Source organism: Tursiops truncatus, chromosome 5 (genome assembly GCF_011762595.2).
Source record: "Tursiops truncatus isolate mTurTru1 chromosome 5, mTurTru1.mat.Y, whole genome shotgun sequence".
Lineage (NCBI taxonomy): Eukaryota > Metazoa > Chordata > Mammalia > Artiodactyla > Delphinidae > Tursiops > Tursiops truncatus.
Window position 1 is genome coordinate 99,687,225 of NC_047038.1, and position 24,503 is coordinate 99,711,727.

Here is a 24,503-nt window from a genome sequence, read left to right on the forward strand (position 1 = left end):
AAACATAATACGTTCCCACAGTAAAAATTCGGGCTGAAAAGGAGTATTCCATGATATCTCCCTCCCCGCTCAGAGCCTTACTTACTCTTTCCAGGGGCTTCCTACCACTATTCAGACATTATCTGAGTATTCAAGCTTATATGTTTATATCCTCCTTCCCTCATTTTTGTACACAAATGAGAGCAGACCATCCTGTACCTGTTTTTTCCCACTTAATGTAGCTTATTTTTGGTTTTATATTGGCACATCTAAACTTATCTCACTTTTTCCGTATCTGCAGTTACATCTGATGTGCATACAGCAAAATTTGATGGGTAGCATGTCAGAAAATAAGGCAACTACTATTTCCTTGCTTTGCATTTGCTCTAACTTATACTTGAAAATAACTTCTCAATTGAGAGGGTAAAGACAATATAATTTATTTTCTTTCTTGTTTCTTTTTATAACATTGTATACATGATAGCCTCCCAACCAACCCTTTTCAGTCATTGTTTCTTCATTGCCTAAAATTTCTGACTCTACTTTTATAAAACAAAATCAGTATTTCTTCTTTTTTCTAACTGATTTCCACCATGGACATAGCTTACCACTTGCTCTTTTATAGAATCATGGAAGCTTATTGAAAATCATCAGTGTTGTTCCTTCAACAAACATTTGAGTGCCTTCCAAGTGCCAGTACTGTACATGGTGTTGAGGATACCAAGGGAAATAGGCTGGTAGCGTGCCTTCCAGGGTATTGCAACTGCTGAGACACATGTCCCCTAGTTCATTGCTGGAATGTGAACAAGGACCTCTAAGAGCATAAAGAAGGGGAAGGAGGGCCTTGCTTTGCGGGGGTGGGAAGGCCATAGAACACCTTGAAGAAGAGATGACAGGTGTCGTGAGAAGCAAAGAACAATCAGGTGTTTGCCAGGTGGACAGAAGGAAAGGGCATTCCAGGAGGAGGGAACAGCTGTACAGTCTTGAGAACGAGAGAGGGTGGCGTGTTCAGGACCAGTGAGAGGCAGTGCAGGTTGCAGAGGTAAGCAGGAGCCCCGTCTTGAGAAGCTTTGTGTATTCTGGGAAGAGTTTGGGCTTTATCCCAGGAAAACTACTGGAGGATTTTAAGCTAAGAGATGATATAACCAGATCTGTAATTAAATGAAGGATGAGTTGGATAACGTTAATAGAGTGACAAGATAGGAACCTGTTGCTCTAATTCATACTAAATATAATGTAGGCTTGGCCTGAGGTTTATATTTAATAGTAAGAGGGTTATAAATTTTAAAAAATTATGGGACTTCCCTGGCGGTCCAGTGGTTAAGACTCCGAGCTCCCACTGCAGGGTGCGGGTGTTCATTCCCTGGTTGGGGAACTAAGATCCCACATGCTGCGTGGCACAGCCAAAAAATTTTAAAAAAAAAACCCTAAAATACTGTGGGCTGATCTTAGAAACCAACTGCTATTTATGATAGTCTATGAAAAATTGCTTTTGTATCCCAAATTATTGGCTTGAAATGTACTTTTTGTTGAGATAATTATGTATTTCCATGTAGTTTTAAGAAATAATAGAGAGTCCTTTATGCACTTTGCCTAGTTTCCACTAATGGTAATATTTTGAAAAATTACAGTGTAAGATAACACCAGGATATTGACATTATTACAGTCTTACAGAAGTATTTTTAAAGCAAAACTTTTTTTTGTTTTAAAGTGTAGTTGATTTACAATGTTGTGTTAGTTTCTGGTGTACATCAAAGTGATTCATATATAAATTCTTTTTCATGTTCTTTTCCATTTTGGTTTGTTATAGGGTATTGAATATAGTTCCCTGTGTTATACAGTTGGCCCTTGTTGTTTATCTATTTTATATATATTTTATAGATTGCATCTGCTAACCCCCAAATCCTAATTTATCCCTTCCCCACCCCTTTTCCTCTTTGGTAACTGCAAGTTTGTTTTTTATGTCTGTGAGTCTGTTTCTGTAAAACACAACTTTGTAGTAAGCTAGGAGCTACTGGGATAAGAGATGAAACTTCCAATATAAATTATTCATAGTATTCTATATCTGTTATCATTTTACACGTGTCCTAAATATGGTCCTATTAAATGACCATAAGCACTCACTTTATGTTTCTCTTGTTTTTTTAATTTCCAGTGCCTAGCACAGGGTCTGGCATTTAGGTTCCCAATACACATTTACTAGATGAATGATCAGAGGCTGAGAACATGCACATCCACACACAGTGCTTTTTAGAGAGATTTTTTTTCAGCATCAGTGTTTTGGTTGCTGGGTCTTGAGGCCTTACTGGTGATTCTTGAAGTGATTAGCAACATTCATGAGCTTAGTCTAGCAAATGAAGGTAGACTTTAAAACAGGAGTAAGGAAATAGAAAGTGTGCTCTGTTGAGAGATTTGTACCTTTCTCTCAAATTATGCTGATAAAAATCTCTGGAATTCTTCTCGTTAAACAGCATTCCAAGGGTCCTGCCCAAATTTTAGTTCTGCAGTGGTCAAATGACTTTTATAGGTCTTAGCAGATTTAAAAACCAGAGACAACACAAGCTCTTTCATTGACGTTGAATTTTATTAAAATAAAATGTATGTATATCCAGGTCTGACCCACTCACCAAGGCCCACCACATTAAATGACGTATTTAATATTATACCAGATGACTCACTGACTAGGACCTGGAAATCATCCTGACACTTAGATAATTTTGTTGTAAAATGAATTTGAGTGATAGCAAAAAGAAAATTATAGGAACAACATTTTCTCTAGAGTCTGGATATATTTTAAAAAGATCTTGGGGCCTTGGATTTGGGGCTCTTTAGAAACCAGAGCAACTATGTGATTACATGTCTAGTAATGATGGGTGAATAAGCTTAAGATGTTGGACCCTTAATATCATCACCTTAAGATCTCTTTATCCAACCAGTGATAGGCATATTAAAGGCGTATTAAGTTCAGTGGTTTGGTTGTTTTGTTTTGTTTTGTTTTTGCTTGTATTTGTGCATGGCTAACTGTTTTGACTTCTTTTTAAAAACCCTTAAGGGTAAGTTATAACTTGAATATAATACTTTGAATTCAAGAAAAATCAATGGACTTATAAGATTAAATTATAGCTAAAATTAATGCATGATTAAGAATGTTTTTCCAAATATCCTGAATATGTTTTATCTCAAAGGATGGTGATGAAATCTTTGAAAGATGTCACAAACAACTGTTCATAAAGGACTGTATCTTCAAAACCACTTACAGTTTTTAAATTCAGATGATTAGAATCTATACACATATCAGTCTTGTTCTATACCTTAAACTCACCGTGCAGATTAAGAGAAAACTTTTCTCTATCTTAGCCAATATAATGGTTGGTTTGTGTGAATTTCTACAGTGCACGTTCAAACTTTTTTAAAACAACTCAGTTGTATTCTAGTGGCTGAATATGGGCACACATAATGCAGTGTGCTTCTGAATTTGTTGAACATGATGTTTGAAATGTTTTGGAGTTAGATTAGCTAGGGAAGTGTAATGAAAAATACAGCCATGTGAAAGTAAAGGATGAGTCAGTAAGCTCCAGTATTTAATCCTGGGTCCATCTTTGTTTTTTGAGTTAAGGACTGCATGTGTTTACTGAATTGGTTAATCACCAATAAGAAATTTTAAAAATAACTTGATTATTTCTTTATATTTTCCTGTCTCTTCAACTAGATTATGAGCTCCTTGAGTGGAATGCCTATCTTATCCATTTTTTTGTATCTTGTGTCTAGTGCTCCATAAATATTTTTTGATTGTCCATTTTTTCGGAAATTTCCTCTATCCCATCTTTTGGACTTTTCAGTGTCTTTTTTTTTCCCTTCACTTCTCCTGACTGCTTTAGAAATCTCATTCTTTTTTGTTCTTTTTGAATATAATTGTCTGTAATCTGTTGGGTAACTGGCTCTCCCTAACCACCTGGGAACTCCTTGATACTGGGCAACAAGATATACACATCTTTGCATGGACAGCACAGTGCTGTTTATATAAATGGTGATCAGTAAGTGTAACTAAACATAATTATATATCAAGAACTGTATGTTAGGAAACTTTTTCAATGAATACTTTTGTTTACAATACTGTAACAAATCCTATGATTTTAATTGGAAATATAACCGTACAAATGTTCTTTGTTAATTGGGGAAAAAGTAAAACTATGGATCTAAATGTATAAAGTTATGCTTTCCATAGATTTATTGAAATATAGCATGTATGTATTTTTACACGGTTAAACATAAAATATACACATAGCTAGATGGTTGTGAATGAAAAAGTAAACTTATGTTTCTTTTTTGGATTCTTTTTCTTTGAAAATAATATTTAACCTTAGATATGCTAGGAAAACACTTTACATCCTCCTCTTCCACATTCAGAGAACTGTATTATTTTAATGTATCTAGGAGTCAGATAATTATATCCTTTATTAGAGCACCCTAAACAGCTGCATTGCTACTGGTTGATTTAACAGTGAAATTGGATCAGGTAAAAGTGAGTTGCCAAGACTGTCCTGGATAAAAATCATCATTAGGAAAGTACTGAATAAGTCTGCTGGTAATTTTATTTGAAGAAGTGCTTAAGGGTGAACGGTATTATATAATTTCAAGAAAGAGACCAACCAAACGTGTTGTACTAGTATTTGTGAAGAGGTAATTCATAGTTAATGATGTTGAGAGGTTCCCGAGGCTGTGCAGGGAGAGCCAGAGAGGTCCGTTTGGACAGAAGGGGAGGGTCCAGAGGCATCTGTCTTGCCTCTGCTTTGCTTTTACCCTATTAGCCTCTGAACCAAGTCCAATCTACCTTTAACCATGGACCAATGGCATAAAGCAGCATAGAAATTTCATTATTCCTTAAGCAAAAAAATAAATCTACCTGCTATTGAAGAGAAATTTAAAAGCAATGATTTTTAAAGAGGTCTTTTATGCTACTGGTGATTTCAGTGCCACGAATTCCATGTTTTAATCTCCCCCTGCCCCACCTTGCTTTCTTTTTCTCAAGAAAGTGACATATGGCTGTCAGTTTGCCTCTACTCAGAGAATGTTTCCATATTTCTTTTGCAGTTCAATCAGTTAGATTCTATAGGTGACAAATAGGAGGTGAGGTAGGATCTGGGAGCCAGTGTGCATTCTCTTCCTTTATCATTATCCTTTACACTGACATTACAAATTGGTCATCAAAAAATAGCTGCCGGCAGCTGCTGTTTGATTCTTTGCTCTGGTCAGAGTAGTATCAACCTTGCTTACTCCAGTGGGTAGAATTGCCTTGGTAAGTATAACTTAGATATACAAAGTCTAGTACTTTATTTCATATGGGATAGATTAGGTGACAGTTCGTTTTCTATCTTAGAGAACTCTCTAAAGATATTGCAGAATAGAATGCATGAGTAGCTGTTTAGCTGAAATTAAACTTGGCTTATGCATTTCCAGTATCTACTTCTGTAAAAAAATAATTATCTTTAAAACTTCACAGATATATTGGGCAAAAAGTGCTTCATATTGCCTCCCATTACTTAGTATATAACTATTAGATTTCATTTCATTAGGTAGAATTTTTATTTAGTAAAATTTTATGGTAATAAATTTGTAGGATATAAACAGAAACACAAATACTGTTTGTACATCATGAAATTATTAAGAGTATTATGTTTTACTGTAATTATTATAACATGGGTCTGAGAAATTTCAAATCACTCTTAACCTGAATCTTGCTGATGATAGTTTATGGAACCACAAGACTCTTGAGAGTCATTAGGATCTAAGGGTTTAACTCTTTTCTAGCGCTGTGATCCCCAGTAAATTAATGAAGTCCTTTGTGTATTTTTCTTCATCTGTAAATTGGAGATGATAATGGGTACTTACATCATAGGAAGGTTGGAAGGGTTAAATGAGTTAATGCTTCTCAAATGCTTATACAAGAGCCTGGAACATAGTAAGTGTTCAGTAGATGTCAGCTGCCATAATAATTATTATTAATTTTTATATTATATAGAGATTGAAACATTCTACACAGACATTTGATGGATTGACTAGCAAATAAATTTTAGTGAACTGAAATTCAGGATCTGTTTTTCCATGTCCACACATTAGCAAGGGACTAATTCACTTAATTAATGTAGAAGATGTTTATTGAATTTATGCCATGGACTATATTAGGCATTTTGAAGAATACAGGGTCATTTCCCTCTAGAAGCTTTTACTTAAAATGCTTAATAGAAGAGCAGGAGAGCGTATGAGTGAGTAGCTAAAGCATAGCTAGATGTGGTGTAGAAATTTGGCTTATATGAGCTCAGTGAATCTTAAACTTTGTAACAAATTATACAATAAGCCATGTTTTTTGTTCTTGAACAGGTTTCTGCATGTTTGTGCTGAGCTTGGTGAAGAAACATTATCGTCTGCAGTTTTATATGGTGTGTATTAACCATTATTCTGTAGTCACTGTATGTAATAAAAACCTTTACCTTTATTTTTTTCTGTGGTGAGAAGATATAATCTAATCTTCTAGTTGCCTAAATGTGAGGGATATTTGAATTTTGGATTACTATTATATATAAAAAGTTGAAGTTGAAAATTTTTTGAGGATTTAAAAATTTTAACTGTTTCCAAAGTTTTCCTAAAAACTTTTTCTCTGAATATTTTCAAAGGCTATAAAATTAAATTCAAGTATTTGGGTTCCCTAAATTTGTAGAAATTTGAGGTGTTTCCACAGTCTCCTGGACAGTTAGTAAGTCTTGGAAACATCTACCATCTTTTTGTATGGAAAGTAGCTATGTTTACTTGCCCTTAGCCTGGGCATAAGGGGAACAGAGCTTACATTTTCTTGGCAGCTATAGTTAGTTATACAGTCACATGATTCTTCGTGGCCAAAGATACTTCATTCAGTGTATCATTGAACAGTGTTCAGTGTTTTATGAAGTTTATCATTGTACATGATGACCTTCTCTTATTTCCTTAAAAGGTAGCTAATTATAAGACTGTAAAACGCAAAATGTAGTATTTAGATCTGTGAATTCATGTATTAGTAAGGCTTGTTTTGGATTTGGGGTATATTTCCTATTTTTCATGCTGTGCTTTTTCCCATTAAGACATCCTGCTGAGCACCATAGCTGGGAAATTGTAGTATTTCTTACATTTCTAATTTCTGGGGGTCTTGAGAGGAAAGAGTAGAATTCTCAGTGAAAATCTAGAAACCATCAAGACAATTAGAAATACTAGAATCTGCTATGAAAATATAAATGGTTCCTACTGGAAAAAATCATTTATGCATTTGGAAGCAATCAGGGTAGAAGAGAATTGGATTGTATAAGCAGATGAAAATTAAAAAAAAAAACCCAACCAATATAATATATTTTTTGCTGAAATGGAAAATAGGTTTATTTTGAATAAATCAAAATCCTAAGAATTTTGAAAAGTCATAACTTCCAATAAAAATTATGAGACTAGTACATAGAAATGTTAGCGCTTTTTGTTCACAATTTGCTTATACTAATGATGCTAAAAGTGGTTAAAGTGGCCATCTCTCAGGCTAGATGGAATTGATGAAACACAGAGGACTTTGAAATTTGAAATGGAGTACTGTCATTGCACAGAGCTGTGAAGATCAACTTTCAAGTATGAAAAGATTGAGTTTAAGGGCAATTGATTCCTGCTGGTTTGAATCATTTGAAGTTAGAAATAACTCTTTATTGGAAAATGGTACCATAGTGAACTCAGAGAAAAATCGTTTTTAGCACTTCTAATAACTAGAGAATGCAGCCAGAGTAGAGTTTTAGCTCCTATCTAAATGCCATAGCAACAGCATAAACTTCTCATTATCATTTTAATCTCATGATTCAAGATTATGTTTTTTTTAATATGTCTTTTTTAAACTTAGTAGTGTATCTCAATATTATTAGCATTCGATTTGTGTATAAATTAAGGTTACTTTGTTAAATGTGTTCATGGTTTTCAGATCTCAGTAGGCACTAAAATTAATATAATTTACTAACGGCATTTATTTTGTATGACCTTATCTTATGAAATGTGACCAACAGTCATGCTAGAAATTTGTGTTTCAGAATTGCTTCGTGGGCTGCACTGATCCGTTGTGTTCACTAATTGTTGTATTGTTGTGCTATTAACAGTTCGCATGGACTCATGTCACTTTACTGATAACAGTTACTCAGTCACATCTTGTCATCCAAAATCTGTTTGAAGGCATGATATGGTAAGGGGACAGTATTATGCTGCTTTATATTTAAGTCATAGCACTTTTAAAGCTCTTTTACATTCGACAATGTCTTACAGATTTCTACTAAAATGTACTATTTGTTGTTGCTCTATTCCATTAAAATAGCTTACTGAGTTTTGCTTACTGTTTGACAACTGAAGACAAATGCTTTGTTAACAACTGGAAAGCTTCCTTATTCAGGTTTCAAATAAAATGCAGGAAGTCCTCATAAAAGCACCGAACAATTAATTACATTTTCAGGTGTTACTACACCTTAATATGACTTTTTTTAAAAAAACAAAGAATTGTGTTTAAAAAGAGTGTATTGTTTATGTGGGATGCAAAAAAAAAAAAAAAGAAAAAAGGGAAAGTTTGCTTTTCGGCAAACAATGTGAAAGTTGGGTAAGTTCTACTCTGCCTTTATAATAGGAGTTGGTGTCCAGATTTCGGGTATTTGGAGTTACTTGCTATATAAGCAGTGGGTTGCAGATTCAGAAAGCATTTTTATCAGTTAAAAATTAACTTAAATTATAACAATTATTATAAATTAAAAATAAGAGTGGAGAAAAACTTAAGATTTTAAGAAATCTGGCTATATTTTCTCCACATTCTTTTAAAATACAGTAATTAAAATCTTCTATAATTGATGGGTTTATTCAAGATAAATTTGTTCCCTTGACAGGTTTGTGTTTTTTTAACCAAGATATGTATGTGTGTGTAAACAATTGGAATCATTTTAAGATTGTCTTCCATATACAAACTTTTAGTTGATGGGAGGCAGTTACTGAAATTAGTAGGTTCTGTACAGTTAGTAGGGTTTTAATGCAACTACAGGCTAAGATAGTATTAAAATAATTTTTCCTGAAGGAGTTTGTATTAAGAGCTTGGTGTAAGTTTATCAGATTATACTGTCTGAACAATTGACTCATTTCTCTTTTGAAAGGCTGTTTTTAAAAAATTATACCATTGTAACTTGTTCCTGTCAGCTGAAAAAAATGCACAACGTGAACGTTGTGAGTTAAGTTTTATTTGGAGCCAAATGAGGACTATAGCCTGGGAGAACAGCCTCTCAGATAGCTCTGAGGACCTGCTGCGAAGAGGTCGGAGGGGAGGTCAGTAATACTTGGTTTTAGTGAAGGGGGCACGTGCCAGCAAGCACACATTTTGGCAGAAGGTTGCTGCTGGTCATGGGGAGCAGACGCTTCCGTTAATGATTTTAGTGCTTTTCTAGATATGAGAAGATGTAAGAAATGGGGCTCATAAAATCTTCTCCTAAAAAATATCTAACTCTCTGAAGGACTGTTCTGCCAGTGTTTCCCAGAGCACACAAGTGCCTCATTCCTGATCTCAGTGCTGAACTCCTTTCAGGGTGTGTTGGAGGTCAGCGACTGCAGTGGCTAGTGACCTAATCCTTGTAGAGCCAGATGGCGAGTGACAGTTTTTAGTTGGCATTCCTCATAAAACTGAAATTTGAAAGTCCATAGCTATAGAAATTGATTGTTTAATTTTAAAGTTAAGTTGATTATTTAATATTTTCATTAGCAATATTCTTCTCGTATGTTTATAGATTTTGCTCTGCTTAATTGCTAAATGGGCAAATTTGGTTGGTATTTATTGTGTCTGTTAATTAATCTTTTAGTACGTGCTGTGTTCTGGGCTAGGCTGCAATGTAATCCAAAGGATTATTGCATTGGTTCATTATGAGTCATAAGCTGTAGAAATAGTTGCCACTTAATCATACGGACTTTTTTTTTTTTAAGGTTCCTTGTTCCAATATCAAGTGTTATTTGCAATGACATAACTGCTTACCTTTTTGGATTTTTTTTTGGAAGAACTCCATTAATTAAGGTAATGGAAAAATACCACAAGCAAACCCTGACCATAACTTAAAAGATTAGCCACTGGAGAAATTCCCAGCCATTTGGTGCTGTTGCACATTTTTGATTTCTGAGGTGCTTTGATTTTCCTTAGTTGCCCTCAGCAGCCACAGTGCAGAGGCAGTGATCTGTATTTCCCAATGATTCCGTCTGGTTCTTCATCAGATACTCTCTTGGCTCCTTGGTCATTTCCCCTCTCTCGTGAAGGCTCATGTCATCTTTTTGCTGGTTTCTTTCCCTTGGCTGTTGTGCGGTTCTTTATTCTGCTTCCCAACAACCCTCTAAACAGGCCTGTCCTTGACTCTGCTTTCCTCTCAAGCCATCTCATTTGTCTCCTCCTTCACCAGATTGTTTGAAAGTGTATATTATACCATTGTCACATACTCATGTCCATTTGAAAGACTTTTATACCCAAATTTGTTTTAAGAAAAAATTTGAGGTCCTACAATAAAACACTGATGAATGATGCAAGTGATAAGGAAAAGTGAAGATAAGGGACAGGAAAGTACACATGAGGAGACCATGTAGTTTTGCCTTAGATTTGGTTCTGTTTATAGTCAGTGGAGGCAAAGAAGAAAATGAAGTAATTTATACAGTTCCCATCTTGGGAAAGAAAGAAAGAAACCAACTCCTCATGGAAAAACAGACCTTTTTCTAGAACTGATTTCTTTTAAAAATAAAAATAAAAAAGCTTTTCACGTTGGGGCTACATAGAGGATTCACTCAGTTCAGATATTGGGCAAAGTCTTTTATAACATTCTGACAAATGCATTAATTGGCTATTTTGATGTAATCACATGAAGGCATTTATGGAGGGACTGAGACAATTGTTGAGATAGAAAACCTGTTTTGTTCAGAGTGATGTAAGGATAGTTTATCATTCCTAGAGGAGTGCGTGGACGGCCTGTCCTTCAAAAACACCTTCCTTAAATTCTTCCCCACATAGGAGTCCAGCACACAGCATTAAGCTGAGCTGTGGGGATACTGGCCAGTAAGCTATATACATTTTTAAAGTCTCTAAAGCTTATTTCAGCACAAGAGCAAGTGGTGAAGTAGTCAAGGATTTTATACCAGCTGAGAAGTTGTTGGCTTAGGAGCCCTCAGAGGCTGTAGAAGAATCTCACTGTCTGATTTTGAACATCAATTTCTAGTGAATTACCAGGCTGGATTAGTTGTATAATATACGCAGATGTAATTAAGCAAGTTAACCCCTAAATCAGTATGATATGGGGGGCTTCCCTGGTGGCGCAGTGGTTGAGAGTCCGCCTGCCGATGCAGGGGACATGGGTTCGTGCCCTGGTCTGGGAAGATCCCACATGCCGCGGAGTGGCTAGGCCCATGAGCCATGGCCGCTGAGCCTGTGCATCCAGAGCCTGTGCTCCGCAACGGGAGAGGCCACAACAGTGAGAGGCCCACGTACCACAAAAGGAAAAAAATTAAAATAAAAAAAAAAATATATATATGATATGGGTCAATTTAATTCGATGAGCTATCTTTAAAATAATCAGCAGGCACTTCTGAATTTGAGTCAACTCCTACTTCATGACAATAATATTGAATTATCCTAGGAGACATTGTATATCAGTCACTTCTCTATGGCGGAATTGTTGTCAGATTGGTCAAGAAAGCCTTGGTACTTTATAAACTTCAGGACAAGCGCTCATGTAGTTTAGCATATCACCCATTTCTATCTCAGAAACTTCCCTCCGATATTTATTTGGCTTCTGTTCCCATTGATCCACTGAAAGGAACATCACAGAGGCCGTCACTGATCTCCTGACGATCATAGCCCTGTACTGAGTCCTTATCTTACAGAGCACCTCAGCCAGTTAGCACTGTCTACTCCTAAATCTTTTTCTCCTGCCCCTGCTTCACCAAGTTCTAGACTTTCCTCCAGATTTCTCTCCCTGAATGCTCCATGGACTAATAAACAATAGCCGGAATTTGAAACAAACAGTATTCTCAGAAGCCCAATATGTTTCTTCATGGAGAAAGACATATATAGTGACTAAAGGAGGGAGGATATGTGCATACTTGTGAGGCAAATACTGTACCTAGGGCTGTGGAGCTTTTTGCCATTTCAGAAAGAGGACTGTTGTAAGCTTGGCATTTGGGAATATATGAAAATCTGGGGTGCTGCAGAATCCATGTTTTGTTATACTCATTCTATTTTTGATCAGTAGTAGGTCAACACAGACCATGTATACTTAGAATGAATGAATATGTCTCATCCTTATTACATTATTCTGGGGGTTTATATAAGCATGAACATTATGGGACAATTATTTCAGCATAGAGTTTATAGTCCTTTGAGTGAAAAAAGCAAATTGAGGCTATTTACAGAAACAAACATATTCACAGTATGTAGGATGTCTGAAGGCCTAATAGGTGTTCGACTCTACTAGAGAGATTTGCACAAATAAATCACCATCATGGACTGAAGGAAAAAGGGTTGCAAAGCCTTTCCAATATGAAAAAAAGAAGGAGAGAGGTACAAGGTATTATGGGAATTTATTGAACATATGTATCTGTGTGTTTTGTGAGTGCAGTAACTCTTTCTAATTCTATTTGGCCTTTTTCAGTTGTCTCCTAAAAAGACTTGGGAAGGATTCATTGGCGGTTTCTTTTCCACAGTCATCTTTGGATTCATTGTGAGTTTCACTAAGATTTTTATTTTATTTATATTTTGAAAAGTGGTAGCAAGTTTATTAGTCTATTCTGAACCTAAAAGAATTAAATCAGAAAATGCTAATAATGTATTAACTGAAGCCCACTAGACGGAATCCACAGGCATACCTCAGAGATATTGCAGCTTCAGTTCCAGGCCACCACAATAAAGCAAGTATTGCTATAACGCAAGTCACGTGAATGTTTTGGTTTCCCAATGCATATAAAAGTTACAGTTACATTATACTGTAGTCTATTAAGTGTGTACTAGATTAAGTCTAAAAAAAACAGTGTATATGCCTTAATTTTAAATACTTTATGGCTAAAAAATGCTAAGCATCATCTGTGCCTTCGTTGAGTCATAATTTTTTTGCTGGCGGGGGGTCTTGCCCGGATGTTGATGCTGCTGACTGATCAGGGTGGTGGTTGCTGAAGGTGGGTGGCTGAGGCAGTCTCTTGAATAAGACAGCAAGGAGGTCTGCCACATCGATCGTCTCTTCTTTCATGAAGGATTTCTCTGTAGCATGCAAGGCTGTTTGATAGCACTTTACCCTGCTCAGTAGAACTTCTTTCAGAATTGGAGTCAACCTTCTCAAACGCTGCAACTGCTTTACCAACTACGTTTATGTAATATTCTAAATCCTTTGTTGTCATTTCAACAGTCTTCACAGCATCTTCACCAGGAATAGAGTTCATCTCAAGAAACCACTTTGTTTACTCATTCATAAGTAATTCCTCATCCGTGAACGTTTTATAATGAGATTGCAGCAATTCATTCCCCTCTTCAGGCTCCACTTCTAATTCTCTTGCTATTTTACCACATCTGTAGTTACTTCCTCCACTGAAGTCTTGCAGTTGGAAGAATGGTGCCATTAGACTTGTTTGAGGCAGGGTTGCCATAGACCTTCAATTTGTGAAAAACACAGTACCTGTGAAGCACAATAAAGTGAGTGCAATAAAATGAGGTATGCCTGCATTCTATAGCCCAGTAACTCTCATCGTGGCCTCATAACAGAACCACCTGGGGAGCTTACACAACACCTATGTCCCAGCCCTCTTCCAGGTCAATTAACTCCCTCAGCTGATTCTCATATAAAGCTAGGCTTGAGACCTGCCGTTGTGTTTTGGTAGTTTCTAACAGCTGTTCTGCCTTGTGGGTGCACAGGTGCTGGGACGGGTGGTGGCTTTGAATAAAAGCAGAGAATGCAAATGATATTGAAGAGTTCTGTCTCTTTAACACGTACCAGCTGCTTGGCCTAGTGGGTGCTTACTGCTGTGAGTCCAGTTTACAGAAAAAGCTTGTTAAAAATAATTGATGTTTACTTTTAGCTATGAATAATGGATATTGTTAATGTTTTAAAAATTAGTGTACAGTTATGGAATTTATGTTTTTATTCAAAGGTGTCTTGTGAGAAATCAAAAAAGGTACAGAAAAATGGCTGGATATAAGATAAATATACCAAAAAAAATTACTGTCAGGAAGTTTAATTTTTTAAGAGTCTTGTCCCTAACAGTTCTAGAATATATTCTATAGCCAAATATAGAGTGACTAATAACAACATGGAGCTTTGAGAGGGAGCAAATATACGAATAAATGGAAATGGGCCAGGCTGGAGGGGAAAACCACCATAATTCCTGTTTATCAGTGTAGTTCATTCTCAATGAAAATTGCGATAGAATTAAAAAAATTATTCCAGTGTTTATTTGTTAGAATATCAATGAGGTAATAACTGATGAACAGAATAATGAAAAGGGATCTGGTCCTGTCCAATGATTATACATTACGAAGAAGGGATTATTAAGTTAAATACTACTACAAGAATCTAGTATCATTAAAGACAATTTAGAAATACTACAAGAACAGCCATATCATTGGAAGAAAATAAAGAGCTATCCTATAAGAATGTAATGCATGATGAAATAAGGAGGAGGGAGCTTATATATTTTTTAATAAGTAATTTTGAGGAAACTGGTTGTTTGGAAGCAAAATCAACTTATATCCATTTCTAGTGTCATATTTGCACTTCTATCAACCATTTTTGAGCAGTATAATGGTGTGAATGTCTGTAAAAGAAAGAAAATGAACTATTGTATAGCAATTTAAATTTGTAATAAGATATTTTGTTTTTATGTATCTTCTTCCATGGCTGAGGACAGCTAGTTTTAAAAATTGCAGTGATGTGTCCAGGGAAAGAATAATTTAGTCAACATTGTCTGGGTTGGTTAAGAACAATGGTGTTTTTCACCTGTGCTGTTTTCTTAGTAATTTTGAATCACTGTTTATTTTTTTAATTGATGAAATTAATATAACCTTTATGCAAGAAACTTTAGTCCTGTACTCTCCCATACCTTTATAATTGTTAGCTTCTGCTGACATTAAATGTGTTCTTAAAAAAAGTAAAACCTTGCTATAATTCTTGTCTAAATGTTCAAATCGGCTTCTTTTTCTAACTTTCCCCTTCCCTCTTTTCCTATACTGAGATTATAATCATACGGATTTCCAAAAAGTTTTGTTTTCTAATGGCTTTTTAAAGTTTTTTATTCCATCAGTTATGGTCAGTTAACTTTGAAAATACATGGCAGGATGTGAATGCGAGGAAAATTTGGCATTCTGTTTCTGGCCTTTCTGACACATAACATATATACGTTTAAAAAATTTTATATATATACACACACGCGCACACACACACACACACACACATACACATACATATATTTTCATGCAATGTTTTACAAACGCTTGCTTTGTTATTTAGGCCGCTTACGTGTTATCCAAATACCAGTACTTTGTCTGCCCAGTGGAATACCGAAGTGATGTAAACTCCTTCGTTACAGAATGTGAACCCTCAGAACTTTTCCAGCTTCAGAGTTATTCACTTCCTCCCTTTTTGAAGGCATTGTTGAGACGGGTAAGATAAACATGGTGGGGATCCTCTCTCCCAAAAATTAAGCTTCATTTATTGCAAGAGATCGATTTCTGCAGAATTTTTAACTCTGTAATACAGATCACTGTCTGCTTGACATCAATCATATATTCTATCCCCTTGTGATTTCCCTTTTTTGTATATAAAGTGAATATTACTGTCACAAACCAGTTGTCTGTTAGAAACTTACTTGCCTAATGGTTTGAATACTGGTGGTAATTTATCTTGAAAACATTTTTAAATGTCTCTTAGATTTCTACAAATCAAACGAGTTATAATGAGTTTCACGTGTAACTGGTATAAATTGACTCAATTTAAAACTTAATTAAAATTCACCAGCTCAAAAATTACTTGATTTTTAGGGGACTTTTACTAGTACAGAAAGCTGCTGTTTCTAAAAATCACTTTCCCTTCCAAAAACACTGCTGCCATTTAAAGGTAACCTTGAAGGATGTTGACATGCTGTCCAGTAGATCCCTGCTGATCTATGCTACCAGGACTAGTGGGTGGTTGGTTAAAGTGGGGAATCAAATAATTGTGTGTGTGTACACATGAATGCATCTGAAACATTATTTATTTATTTATTTATTTGGCCGTGCTACACAGCTTGCGGGATCTTAGTTCCCTGACCAGGAATTGAACCCTGGGCTCTGGCAGTGAAAGCACCAAGTCCTAATCACTGGACCTCCAGGGAATTCCCTGAAATATTTAACTTTTAACTAAAGTTACTTTTTAAGAAGAAGGTTAACCAACAAATTATTTCTCTACTTGAGGGCTCAATACATTGATTCCAAGAATTTTTTCAGTGTCCAAGCCATCTATTATCTGCTGTAAAACTCTTTTGATACTGCTAATCTTTGATTGGGGCAAGGCCGTTCCTTTGCGAACAGGTCCAAAGATTGGAGTTCTTAGTGATCTTTCTTAAACCACACCCATTATGCACTCTCTACAATTTGTAGTTTCAGTTTATTTAAAGTGGAATAAGAACTAAGAATTTACAAAATAATTTGGCTGCAGAATTCTTCTCAACTTTTCATAATTGTCTTGCTGATGTTAATTTTGGTAGAAAATAAAGCATTTTATTTTCAGGTGTTTCCACAGCATTTAACTTAATTTTAAGAGAAAGACCAACTTTCCCATTATTTGTCATATAAAATTAAAGTGAAATAAAATACAAGTACAAAATACATTATATAATTACAAAAACAAAGTGCTACTGGTAAAAAACAATGTCAGAAATTAACTGATTCTTGGTAAGCCTATGACCCAAGTGATGTAGAAGTTTCTAGACAAATTAGAAAAGTAGCCTATCAGATTTTAGCACACCAGGCGCTTTCAGTACGCTTACACAGGGAATAGGGAGTGCTGGCTGAATAAGCAGAGTGGTAACGAGAGCTTACACATTTATTTTTTCCTATGATCTTGAAAGTTTGTGAAATTAACAAAAATATGGCATGTGCTTTGACTTAGTGTTTATATATAATGGCTCTGAGTTTAGGTGGCGTGCTCGAATACATTTTTCATGCAGTTAGCCCCAACCCCTCTCCTTTTTTCTTCCCTCTTTAGGAAACAATAAGCTTGTATCCTTTCCAGATACACAGCATTGCTCTTTCCACATTTGCATCTTTGATTGGTCCATTCGGAGGATTCTTTGCCAGCGGATTCAAAAGAGCTTTCAAAATCAAGGTGCGTGTTTTAGATTCTTTGTTACAGTGTTACAGAATATAATTAGAGAATGTAATATAGTTGGAATTTGGTTCTCTTTTGGTCTCCCGCATTAAGCCCCTGGGCAAAAACTTTTCCACCCTATTTGTGTCAGCCTCACAGAGTATATATTCTTTCTTGTTAGGTTTTGGTCATGCCGTGTTAATACATTTTAAAGTGGTATATCACCCTTTTTTCTAGAAATGGCATGTGTCACTTGATGCTGGGACAGACACAGAATCTTGGTCCTTCAAGTGTTCATCCAAGAATCCAGCTATGAATTGTCTAAGTTTAGTGTCCTGTCACAGTCTCAAGTGAAGGGAAGTGCAAGAGTGCCTTTGGATATGTAACTCTCCATTCTGCTGGACCAGGGGTCAGCAAACTCTTTCTGTAAAGGGCCAAATCATACGCTAATAGCAGCAATATCGCAAACTACTCAGTTCTGAAGTCTTCCACCATAGTGTGAGAGCCCCATGGACAATACATCAATGAGTGAGTGTGGCTGGGTTCTAATAAAACTTTACTTACAAGAAACAGGCAGCAGGCTGGAATTGGTCTGTGGGACATAGTTTGCTGATCCCTGTTCCAGATACTTAAAATTAGCCCTATGTTTTGTTTACCTTAAATTCTCGTAAAGTGAGATATATTTGGCCTATTATCTCAACTCTCCTCACATGGCTTCACTAAGTTAAGACTGAATGTGTGCCATTGGGAGTTAGAGAGTGTCTACTGAAGGTGGGGTGCTCAGGGCAAGCTTCTCTGAGGAGGTGGCGTTTAAGCAGGGATACCAGGAAAGGAAGAGAATGAGTCCTGCAGAGAAATTGAAGGAAGGGAGTTCCAGCAAGTGCAAAGGAGTAGAGGAGATCAGCTGCTGGAAGGGGAAGAGGAACACTGTGGCCATGGTAGGGAGTAGGTGGTCAGACTACAGAGAGTGGTGGCCAGATCCCAGAGGCCAGGGAAATAAATACGCGAACTCAGCGAGCACTTGCAATGGGGAAGATACTACCTTAGGTGGAATGCAATATGCAAAAGTGTACAAGATGTTGTCCCTGTTCTCATGATGCTCACCACCGACTAGGGGAGATAATACACATCCACAAAGAATCGTAGCAATAGCTATGCAAGACGAGAAGCCTGTAAAGGCTGCAAACAGCCAAGTGGGATGGAGTTACCACGGCTCTATTGTGCTTGGGTTAGTAGGGAAGAGAAGGAAGGAAATGTGTTGGCAAAAATTAACCAAAGAGTTTTTCAATAGTTGTTTTAAACAGAGAAATGTTATGTTTAGAATGGTCTTTAATGGTCTCCAATCCAAGGTTTCTTGGTGAATGGTGAGGTTTCTTTTCATGTCTGAAATGAAGGTAGAATCGCTGTTGCATTTTAGAGGTTTTTAGGCTGCTTGAGTAAACGAGAAGGACAATTAGTCATTTACATTTCCTGGGCCCTGACACGTGTAAATGGATCTATACAGGGTCAATCTGCAGAGGCTTACTAACCATTCCCTTAATTTGGCCATTTAATGGACTAACATGTCCCAAATGAACTATCTATTTTGATTTCCTTTTTACCCCAACACATAAAAAAAAGAAATATTTATCACAGTAGTAAAATATTTATTTCAGAGTAAGAACCATTAGGATAAACATGAGCTAGAACCAGTTGTATATCTGTCAACAACACTAAAATAGCTCCCCAAATAGTTTCTGATTAAACAGAAGAGCCAGCTATAAGATTAGATTAGTAATAGCTGATAGCATTTTTGATTTAGAAAATGTTTTATTAACTAAAAAAAGTTAGTGCTAGATTTAATTAATATTTAATTAGTGTTATTTGAAAGCTGTGTGTCAATTCAATAGTCATTCTAACATAGGCACATATTCCAACATGCAGTTTTAATCTGTTGGACATGTTCTAATAAGTTTGTATTTAGTGGGAAAATCCAATAGTAAAGTATTTTCCTTCAAGTCCATGATGTCAAGGAGACATTTACAGGTAGGAATTTTAGAGCAGGTGATTTTTTTGAAAAGTTACTAATATGTTTGTTTTTTTCTGAAGGATTTTGCAAACACCATTCCTGGACATGGAGGGATAATGGACAGATTTGATTGTCAGTATTTGATGGCAACTTTTGTGCATGTGTACATCACAAGTTTTATAAGGTACTTCTAGATTTTTAAAAAATGTTTTATTAGATGATTTCTTGGAGTTCTCATTTCGATAGGCATTAGTTTGAATTCGTTACTTTTTTTGTCATTGGTAATCTATAATAGCGAAGGGAACGGTGGCTCCTGGAACCGTGTCACACTGTAGCCTTGGGCAGTATGATTAAATTATAATTATTTCCCTTACATTTGAACAAGTTAAAAAAATAGTATATGTCATAGTCTAATAGGGCTGAGTTAAGATTCAGTTAGAGTGGGTGAATGGTACTAGATTTGGAACAGCAGGAGATTTAATTTCTCAACTGTGGACATTGTGGTGACAGTGAACCCTAAGAGTTACTTAAAAAGGAGGAGGACATAATGATTCATCCAGTCCACCAGTTATTGCTTGAGTGCCTGTTATGTGTTGGGGCATGTTCTGGGCATGGATATAGCAGAGAACAAAACAAACCAAGTTCCTGTCCTCAGGGCTTATTTTCTTCCTGGGGAGTTGGAGGGAGAAGGGGCAGAAGTGGAGAACAAACAAATGTAGCTTGTCTGGTGGTTATAAGAGCCATGGAGAAAAACAGAGCAGTCCGCAGGATTATGGGTGTGTATGTGGTGGGGGTGGGGGGTGGAGAGGCGGGGAGGGGTAGGTGGAGGGTGTTGCTGTTTTATATGGGGTGCTTTATTCTCATTACTAAACTTTAATGTTTTGGATCTGCCCTGAAATGCCAGTTTGAGGTGTGAAAGCTAACCACATCAACCACATGTTTACTTTATATGCCATGGCCTCTACTGGTGTCTGAGCCTAGAAAACCTGTATTTCCTTTAGAGTTATGTGGATTGAAACTCATATTTATAGGTCTCTAAATATGCATTTTAAATATATACTCATAGTAGTGTGAGCATTTTTGTATTAACTTTTATTTTCCTTGAGCCGTCTTGTTAGGAGTTTATCTATTTCATTAATCTTTTCAAAGAATCAAATTCTGACTTCACCTTTCTCTGTTGTGTATTTGTTTTCTATTTCATTGATGTCTACTCTCATCTTTCATTCCTTTATCTTTTTTAAAAACTGTATTGCCGTATAGCTGATTTACAATGCTGTGCTAGTTTCAGGTGTAGAGCAAAGTGATTCAGTTTTACAAATATTCATTCTTTTTCAGACTATTTACCCATATAAGTTATTATAGAATATTGAGTAGAGTTCCCTGTGCTATACAGTAGGTCCTTGTTGGTTATCTATTTTATATATAGTAGTGTGTGTATGTTAATCACAAGCTCCTAATTTATCGGCCCCCCACACCATGTTTCGCCTTTGGTAACCATAAGTTTGTTTTCGAAATCTGTGAGTCTGTTTCTGTTTTGTAAATAAGTTCATTTGTAAAAATTAGATTCCATATATGAGTGATATCATATGGTATTTGTCCTTGTCTGACTTACTTCACTTACTTTACTTAGTATGATAATCTCTAGGTCCATCCGTGTTGCTGCAAATGGCATTATTTTGTTTTTTTATGGCTGAGTAATATTCCATTGTATATATGTACATCTTCTTTATCTACTCCTCTGTCAATGAACATGTAGGTTACTTCCATGTCTTGGCTATTGTACCATAGTGCTGCAGTGAATATTGGGGTTGCATGTATCTTTTTGAATTATGGTTTTCTCTGAATATATGCCCAGGAGTTGGATTGCTGGATCATATGGTAGTTCTATTTTTAATTTTTTAAGGAACCTCTGTAGTGTTCTCCACAGTGGGTTTACCAATTTACATTCCCACCAACAGTGTAGGAGGGTTCCCTTTTCTCCACACCCTCTTTAGCATTTATTGTTTGTGGACTTCTTGATGATGGGCATTCTGACTGGTGTGAGGTGATACTTCATTGTAGTTTTTTAATTTTTTAATTTTATTTTTTTATACAGTAGGTTCTTATTAGTTATCCATTTTATACATATTAGTGTATACATGTCAATCCCAATCTCTCCATTCATCGCACCACCACCACCACCACCCCACCAGTTTCCCCCCTTGGTGTCCATACGTTTGTTCTCTACATCTGTGTCTCTGTTTCTGCCCTGCAAACCGGTTCATCTGTACCATTTTTCTAGGTTCCACATATATGCATTAATATACGGTATTTGCTTTTCTCTTTCTGACTTACTTCACTCTGTATGACAGTCTCTAGATCCATCCACGTCTCTACAAATGACCCAGTTTTGTTCCTTTTTCTGGCTGTACCTCACTGTAGTTTTGATTTGCATTTCTCTGATAATTAATGATGTTGAGCATCTTTCCATGTGCTTCTTGGCCATCTGTATGTCTTCTTTGGAGAAATGTCTATTTAGATCTTCTGCCCATTTTTTGACTGGGTTGTGTTTTTTTGACATAGAGCTGCATGAGTTGTTTGTATATTTTGGAGATTAATCCCTTGTTAGTCTCTTCATTTGCAAATATTTTCTCCCATTCTGTGGGATGTCTTTTCGTTTTGTTTGTGGTTTCCTTTTTCTGTGGAAAAGCTTTTAAGTTTAATTAGGTCTCATTTGTTTATTTATTTTTGTTTTTATTTTCAATACTCTAGGAGGTGGATCCCAAAAGATATTGCTGCAATTTATGTCAAAGAGTGTTCTCCCTATGTTTTCCGCTCAGAGTTTTATAGTGTTCGGCCTTATATTTAGGTCTTTGATCCATTTTGAGTTTATTTTTGTGTATGTATAGTGTTAGAGAATGTTCTAATTTCATTCTTTTACATGTAGCTGTCCAGTTTTCCCAGCACCACTTATTGAAGAGACTGTCTTTTCTCCATTGTATATTCTTGCCTCCTTTGTCACAGATTAATTGACCATAGGCGTGTGGGTTTACTTCTGGGCTTTCTATCCTGTTCCATTGATCTATATTTCTGGTTTTGCATCCTTTATCTTTCTTTAGGTTCAATTTTCTGTTCCTTCTCAAGCTTCTTGAGATAAAGCTTAGATTACTGATTTTCAGCTTTCTTGTGTAATATATTTATCTAACATTATATATTTCCTCTTAACTACTGCTTTTTGAGTGCTCTTTTTAAGTACTTTCAAGTATTCTCATCCCACATGTTATATGTGTAGTTTCATTTTTCAGATACAAATATTTTCTGATTTCCAGTTCTATATCTTCTTTGACATGGGATTATTTAGAAGTATATTAGAAGTATATTGATTTGCTTCCAAAGAAATGGAGATTTTCTCATTCTCCTTCCTTTTTTGATTTTTGCTTTAATTCCACTGTGGTCAGAAAACATACTCTTTATTACTTCAGTATTAATATTTGTCATGACTTCCTTCCATGACAATGTGCCCAGGCACATTGTCTACTCAGATATACATTGTATGTACACATGAATCAAATATGCATTGTGCAGTTTCAGGATTAGTGTTGTAAGTCAACTGGGTGAAGTTTAGCTAAATCTTCTGTACTGAATTTTTTGGTTTGTTTTTCCATCTGCTTGTTCTGTATCAGTTACGAAGAGAGCTTTGTCAGAATCTCCCAGTTTTTGCTTTATATACGTTGAGGTTGTATTAGGTGTCCACACATTTAGAACTCGTGTCTCACTGTTGAATCACTCTTAGTATCATTCTATAATGCCCATCTTTATATACTACTTGTTTAAAGCTTATTTTGTTGAATATAAGTATAGCTACATCAGCCTTCTTCTTAATTGTGTTTGCATAATATTTCTTTGTCTATCCTTTTATTTTTTGTGTGCCTTTTTCCTTATATTTAAAGTGTGTTTCACTCTTTTCTTCTCACAAGGATTTTCTTTTTTTTATAACCCAGCTGACAATCTTTGTCTTTTTAATTGGAGTATTTAATCCATTTGCATATGATTTATTTACTGATATATTTGAGTATTAGTAATTAGTGGCTTTAAATCCTTAGAACTCTTTATCTGCAGAAGATGGCAGCTTTTAGAGCATTAACTCATACTTTTTTTTTTTTTTTGATCTGCTGTTCTCTCAGTAGGGAAAAGTTGTGCTGAGCCATGTTGTCCTCCATTTGAAAGTACACATTTAGACGATTAGAAATACAGTGCTAGAGCCAGAGTGCAACTAGCTGGAAGCCCCTGCTGACAATTTTGCATTTAGCTGAAGTTGCTAGAATAGCATTCCTTTTCTCTGTGGGCCCTACTCTGGGTTTATGTTAGGAAGTTGCTGAATCTTTTGAAGAAACGTAAGGCAAGTTGTGTCCTGACTTGAGTAGACTGTAGCTGCGAGAGACATATGGCTTCAGTTTCTGGCAAATGAGTTGAGCCACGTGTACAAAGGTGACCCATGGGACAGCTAATCCGTGCTATTGTGCAATAAGTCATAAATTTAATTACCCATGTAGATGTCTTTCTCAGAATTCTGTGCCATTCTCCATCTTGCTTTTTCTCATTGGATTTCCCTAATCCCTCTCCACAAAATGTAAGCCCACTCTGCTTTTCCTATTCAAGTGGATTGTAGAAATTGCAAAGAACAATACATCTACATCACAGTTTGAATTAGGTTCATTCTGAATTTAACAAAATAGCACTTTAGCAGTGTAAGTGCAGAAACACAAGTGATCTCCAGCTTATAAATGGGTTGAGTTCTAGTGTGCAAAGATAGGAAATTGCAATCCCCTTACTGTCATGGTGTCTCTGGAGGGTGGGAATCCTGGTTGGGGTCTTTTCTGACCCAGAGTGCACCATCAGAAGGTGCAGAGAGAAGGGCTGGCATGGGGATGTTGGAGGAGCTTCCCCAGAAGGAGCCGCCCAGGGAGAGGCCCCTGCACAGGCTGGTATGATACCTGTTGGAGAGCAGTGTCACTGCCCAGTGGATACTTTACTTAACACTGCCTGGGCTTATTTCCTCCCCAGTGGGGATGCTGGGCAAGACGGGCAGGGCTCTCCACCTGCTAAAGGAGATCCGCTTTTATTTTGTTTCCTATATTGGGGTTTACCTAAGACCTTCTTTGAAA

The 24,503-nt window shown here is 36.2% G+C and overlaps 1 protein-coding gene across 4 annotated transcripts in view; it reads left to right on the plus strand.

The window, feature by feature from the left end:
• Nucleotides 1-24,503, plus strand: part of CDS1 (CDP-diacylglycerol synthase 1) — a 65,254-nt gene that overhangs the window by 37,144 nt on the left and 3,607 nt on the right. For 3 of the 4 annotated variants that reach the window (XM_004311995.4, XM_019926657.3, XM_073805424.1), the window contains 7 exons: nucleotides 6,358-6,416; nucleotides 8,130-8,212; nucleotides 9,976-10,063; nucleotides 12,675-12,743; nucleotides 15,516-15,668; nucleotides 17,250-17,369; nucleotides 19,440-19,543. In XM_004311995.4, coding sequence (XP_004312043.1) covers nucleotides 6,358-6,416; nucleotides 8,130-8,212; nucleotides 9,976-10,063; nucleotides 12,675-12,743; nucleotides 15,516-15,668; nucleotides 17,250-17,369; nucleotides 19,440-19,543 — 676 coding nt within the window. The remainder of the gene's footprint in view (nucleotides 1-6,357; nucleotides 6,417-8,129; nucleotides 8,213-9,975; nucleotides 10,064-12,674; nucleotides 12,744-15,515; nucleotides 15,669-17,249; nucleotides 17,370-19,439; nucleotides 19,544-24,503) is intronic. The other variant, XM_019926659.3, reaches the window with a different exon arrangement.